This window comes from Eucalyptus grandis, chromosome 7, assembly GCF_016545825.1.
Source record: "Eucalyptus grandis isolate ANBG69807.140 chromosome 7, ASM1654582v1, whole genome shotgun sequence".
In the NCBI taxonomy this organism is placed as follows: Eukaryota; Viridiplantae; Streptophyta; class Magnoliopsida; order Myrtales; family Myrtaceae; genus Eucalyptus; species Eucalyptus grandis.
Genome location: NC_052618.1, coordinates 10,768,903 through 10,774,644, shown reverse-complemented (window position 1 = coordinate 10,774,644; position 5,742 = coordinate 10,768,903). Strand labels below are relative to the sequence as shown.

The 5,742-nt window shown below is 40.3% G+C and overlaps 1 protein-coding gene across 1 annotated transcript; it reads left to right on the top strand.

The window, feature by feature from the left end:
* Positions 1-3,023: 3,023 nt before the first annotated feature.
* LOC104452738 (probable WRKY transcription factor 9) lies at positions 3,024-5,438 on the top strand. Its single transcript, XM_010067206.3, has 5 exons — positions 3,024-3,411; positions 3,523-3,660; positions 3,781-4,125; positions 4,230-4,343; positions 4,446-5,438. Exons 1-5 carry the CDS (start codon positions 3,160-3,162, stop codon positions 5,157-5,159), a joined length of 1,563 nt encoding a protein of 520 aa, XP_010065508.2. The 5' UTR covers positions 3,024-3,159; the 3' UTR covers positions 5,160-5,438.
* Positions 5,439-5,742: the final 304 nt, after the last annotated feature.

Genomic DNA, 5,742 nt, shown 5'->3' with positions numbered 1-5,742 from the left:
TTATTGTGTTAACATGCCTTTTGATGGGATATCATTGTTACGGATCGATCCACTAGAAAATATTAACGAACATGATTATGAGAAATACTGTTTACGCATATTTGTAGTATATAGAAAGTACAGAAAGATTATGATGTAATGTGTGCGTCTCGTGCGACTTTTATGAATGTGATTGATAGCGAGATTATATACCGTCCGTTTTCTTTTCTTTGAATTTAGGAGTTTTCTTCTTTTGACGGAATCACTTGTGTTTTATGAAAAGTACATTGAGAAAAGACAAAAAAGAAGAAGCATCTTTCATATCGTGTGAACGGAACTCGTTCTATAACCAGGAGCAAACTAGCCGAAAAGGAAGATGACCCGGAGGAATTGCTAAAGGGAACCAAAAGAGTAAACAAATTGCAAATATAACCGGGAGATGGCCTATGAAGCTACTTGGGTGGCCGGCGGGGTTGGGTTAGGGTTCGGCAGTGGGGTCAAACTTGTACCAACATTTGCTTAGCCCTAACCCTAGCAATCTCTGACCCCAAAAAAAATAAAAAAAAAAAACCTAGCAATCCAAGTAATGTAATACGGCACCCTCCTTTTTCTTTTCCCTCTTACTTTTTTTAGATACCCAACAAAAGAAATTGGTAAGCAAAAAGAGATGAGTAACATTTCAAGTCCTAGGGTTGTTACCTCTATCGATCATTCATATGTAGGTTGCCTGGCAAGTGTGAAAAAAGTTAGGTCATCTAAGGAGGCAAACAAGTCACTTAGAACTCAATCTTGGTGCCGCGATCATCATGATCTCTCTTGGTTCATGACCAAAGTTAGGTTATCCGCATCACGCTAGTCCCCAAGGGTCACAACTTCCATGATCGCCTTAATTGGAGAGGAGTATCAATCAAAGTCGAAGCTACCGACGGCATCGGGTGGAACCGTGATCGTGACGGTAGGGGGCATGGAGTTGTGGCGGTTTGACTGGAGGAGGGGGCAAAAACTAAGAAAGAGAAAAAAGGGGAAAAGAAAACCGAGGAAAAAGATAAAGAGGGGAAAATAAGATAAGAGAACATGTCTTAATCACTGAATATTCAAATATCAAGATGCGTCCTCTTTTGAAAGAAGTAAATTTAAAATGTAAATAAACTCTCTAGAAAATTTCATCAGATTCTTGTCCTTTGTTAAAGACCGGTCAATGAATCATCCATCTAACCATAAGTTATTCACATTTCAGCTTTGAGTAGAGAAGGGACAACTATTGACTTGTGCCCTGTTTAGTTTTCCATGCTAACGTAGGCGATGATTGAATAGAAAGAGACGAAAAATAAGGGTTTGAAAGAAGCAATGAATGGAAAAAAGATTGAGAGAGAGAGAGAGAGAGGGTCCAAGGTCATTGTAGTTGACAATTTCTGAGATCTGATCCCTAGGGTCCTCTCGTTCTCATGGGATTTCGTACGGGGTTCATATTCCCACCGCGATATGACGTCACAACAATTCCCCTCCATTTTATATTCATCTAATCTCATTTTCAATTTGCTTTCTTGGGAACCCACAAGAAGAACCTGGTTTTCCTTTCTTATGTGTTGAAAAAATCTGGAGTTGCCCCCACCGAATCTCTTCTTCTTCTTTTTTTTTTGGAAATTTTCATTTTTCTCTTCATGACTTTTTTAATCGACCCTTTTTTTGTTATTTCCAATTTGAGATAATGTGTAACTCTATCTATAAGTGAGAAAACAGTTTTCCAAGTCTACTAAACAAAATGAGCATCGATAAATGTACAAAGATTGATTTATAAAATTTATACGCTTAATAAGACATAATACTCTAATACAAGTATTGTATAGGGTCCAATTGCTTGAATGTCATGTACGGTCTTCCTTACTAGTTAATGTATTAACCCTTCGAATTAGTTAAATGATACATGACGATATTCGTAGGATTGGCCTTTTCCTATTCCAATAATCAAACTCATCATGAACGATTTGTTTGTTCATTGCAAGAAAGGCTGCAAATACTTGAAACCCTAGGTCGTGAGAAGGTTTTATTCATCAGTCATTGTTAATGGTTTGTCGTGCAACATGAAAGGATATTTTTGCTCTTCTTGAATAAATTTCTATGGAAGTTAATATTTATGTTTAAATATTGACCAATACGTTAGCTTACGCGATAATTATTCAAAGTGTTGGGGCATAGTTTGTGAATATTGTAGTAGGATTTTTTTTTTTTGGAGGGAAGTAAATTTCATTGGATTTCTAGTTAAATTGCTAATTACAGTTTGTGTTTAGAAAATCCTCCAATATACTATATTTTCCATAAATGTGAGGTAGCTCGATCAATCTCAAATTTGTGTAGCCACCTTGTCCCACATAGGGTTGGATGAAATTCGTGGAAAAATTTAGCATTGATTGTGTGCGACCTTGAGAGGATTAACCTAGACACAATTGCATTAGCTTTCGGAATTGAGTCAATTCTCTTGTCTCGCATCAGTCAACATCGACATTACGGCTTGAGCTAATCCTTGATATCGCACTTAACTATTCATAACTAGATGTCGCTTGTAGTTGTAGTCATATCTAGGCAAATAAATTCAAGCATTTCCCTTATATGACTTGATAACAACATATTCAATTAATCTAAACTATATATTAGATGTCATTTGTCTACATAGCAAGGTCACCATATAGAAACCCTAGCGGCTAGTCTTCGCAAGTGTGTGACGCACAAGCAATGGTGTGCGTAGGTCGTCGTACAGATCTTATACATTATACATTCTCTATACATATATATATAGACACACAAACATCTACATACAATAGGGATTTATTTATTTTCTTCACCTTGAGGATGGGCCCACAAATTGAAAACTTTGAGGTGCCCAAACACAGGAGTCTATGTATATAACTATACCATCGCCAGTTGCCAATGGCTCAGTCTTTCGTATGTATTTTATTGAAAGCTTTAATTAATGACCCAAATCAAAGTCAAACCCGCAGATGCCTCCTTGGTTTTTTGTCTAATACTCAAGTCTTTAGACGAGGGAATTGACTTCGGTACCTCAAAAGCTGTACATTTCAGAGAGAGAGAGAGAGAGAGAGATTATATTTCAAGAGAGACGAGCCTGCGTCCCTGCGTCTCTCTCTCTCTCTCTCTCTCTCTCTGTCTCATGCTTTCAAGGTCATGGACATCGATCTATCTTTGAAGCTAGACGCTGAAGAAGAAGGCGAAAGATCAACCGAAGATCGTTGCGAAGTGCAAGTGGCTGATCATCACAATGATCAGGAACGCGTGGGAAGTCCAGAAGAAGCTGAGGGTGTGGTGACAACTGCTTCAGGTGAAGAACAAGAACGACGAGAAGAAGAAGACCGCGATGGTGATGAAGAACATGGGTCGGCCAATTTATCATTACAAGATAGTATGAAAACGGAAGAGGTAAATTGCCTTCGGATCGATCCTGGTCTCTCTCATTTGAACTCAGCTAATCTTTTTGTCTGGTGTATTAACTTGTAAAGATATATGTTCATGTCTTTGTTTTGTGTGTAGTTATGCGTTTTAAAGAAGGAGATGGATCGGATGAAAGAAGAAAACAAGGCTTTGAGGAGGGTGGTGGAGCAAACAATGAAGGAATACAATGATCTCCAGCTCAAATTCGACGATGTTCATCAATCCAACCAATCAAAGGTAAAGTGGTCTCTTTGTGTCTCATGTGTATAAATGAATTCTCACACGAAGTTATACTGAGGTTTAATTGCTGTCGTTTTATTGAAAGTTCCCTTTCTATTTATGGTCTTATTGATTTAGGATCCTTCAACCTTTCTTTCGCTCTACACAAATGGAAAACCCGATCACGAACCAAAATCTATGTCCAACCCCAAAGAGAACTCTCCGTCGCCATCCCCAAAAAACGACGCCCTCAGGGAGAGCGATCTAGGGTTGTCACTGGGGTTGCAAATTGGCGCCAACCCACAAGGAATACAAGTGCATAAAGAAGATGGCATCCGCAAGGACCAAAATCACACAAATTTCCCGTTGATACACGACAAGATCCAAAGGAACGACCAATTTGCAGGCGTAACAAGTCATGTCGCCTCCATGCCCAACAGGAAATCCCGAGTCACAGTTCGAGCGAGATGCGAAGCAGCTACGGTAGGTCCAATTTCAATCAATATTCAGTCAGTAATCACCGAGAACATGACTTGTGGGAAAAAAAAATCGAATTAGGAGTACTGATTAGGGGTATATTTGTGCAGTTGAGCGATGGTTGTCAATGGCGAAAGTACGGTCAGAAAATTGCGAAAGGGAATCCATGTCCTCGAGCATATTACCGGTGCACCGTGGCACCAGGATGTCCAGTGAGAAAACAGGTATGAACGGTGCATGAATTCTTTTCAAGGTTTCAATATATGTTTACACTGTCAAAATTCAACTAATAAGGTTTCACATGTGATGATATTACTTTTAATTAGGTGCAAAGATGCTTGGAGGACATGTCCATCTTGATAACAACCTATGAAGGAACACACAACCATCCCCTCCCAGTGGGTGCAACAGCCATGGCCTCAACAGCCTCCAATGCAGCCTCTTTTGTATTACTTGATTCAAGCATGAATCCTCTCTCGTCGAATGGATCTATGTCTTCAAATTTCGTCAACGCGCAACCGTCATCGCTTCCCTATCACATCGCAAACTCCAGCGCTCCCTCTCAATTTCCAAGAGCGCGAAGCTTCAACCCTAGCAACGACCCCTCTAAGGGCATCGTTCTCGATCTCACCCACGTGAACCCCTATGAGCTGCCGCACAACTTGCCGATGAGGACGACTTCTTCCATGAATTACCCGTTGTCTCATCTGGATACCTCTTGGATGAGCAGAAGGCCGAGCTACGACGCTTTCTCAGGCAATTCGAGAGGGACAGACAAGCCACCAGGATCGGCCGAGAACGTGAGTGCGAGCTCCTTCGCCTGTGATCCCCAGTTTAGGGTTGCTGTGGCGGCTGCTTTGACGTCGCTCATAAATAACAAAGAGAAGAGCGGGGCAATAATGAGCGAGAGCCATCGTCCTATGGAGCCCTCTTCATCAAATAGGGATGGGGAGAGTGGTGGCTCATCAAACGGTGGCGGCAACAACCTGGTTCTTGAGTCTTTCTCTCCTAATGGTAAGCCAATTCAACTCTTACCATAAAGTTACTAGAATCTTGCGCCCAGAAAAAAAAAGAAAAGAAAAAAAGAATAAGTGCTGTAATTTAAATTCACAGACAAGTCGAAATGTATACTTTCAGATCCTAAGCACCCTTATCTTTTCAAGCTCTTTCTAGTGTGGTCAATCCTAGGGTTAATACAACCAGCAGTGGATTTGTTTAGTCTGGTTTTCCTTTCATGTTCTTGAGTTCCAGATATCTCTTCTTTCATGTGTATTTATATATTCCAACTCCAATCTCAAGGCAAAGCTCCCATGATCTTAGGATCTTCAGAAGCGTTTTTAATAGTGCCAGCCTCTCTCTCTCTCTCTGCGCGCACTGGTGGAGAATGAGCTTGTGCTTGGAGAGGAAGGCGACCATCATGTGTTAATTGGCGTGTTAGCACTAAAGTAGGGTCTTTAAGATATTAGGTCTACCGATGCAGAAGAATCTTTTTTTCACAGAAGACCGCTGTTCACGCATAAATATGGAGCGACCCTTCATTAAATTTCTCTACATGTTTGCAAAGGTCAATGTCAATGGTTCTTGTTACCAACATTTAATTATACCAAGTGCTATTATAATTAT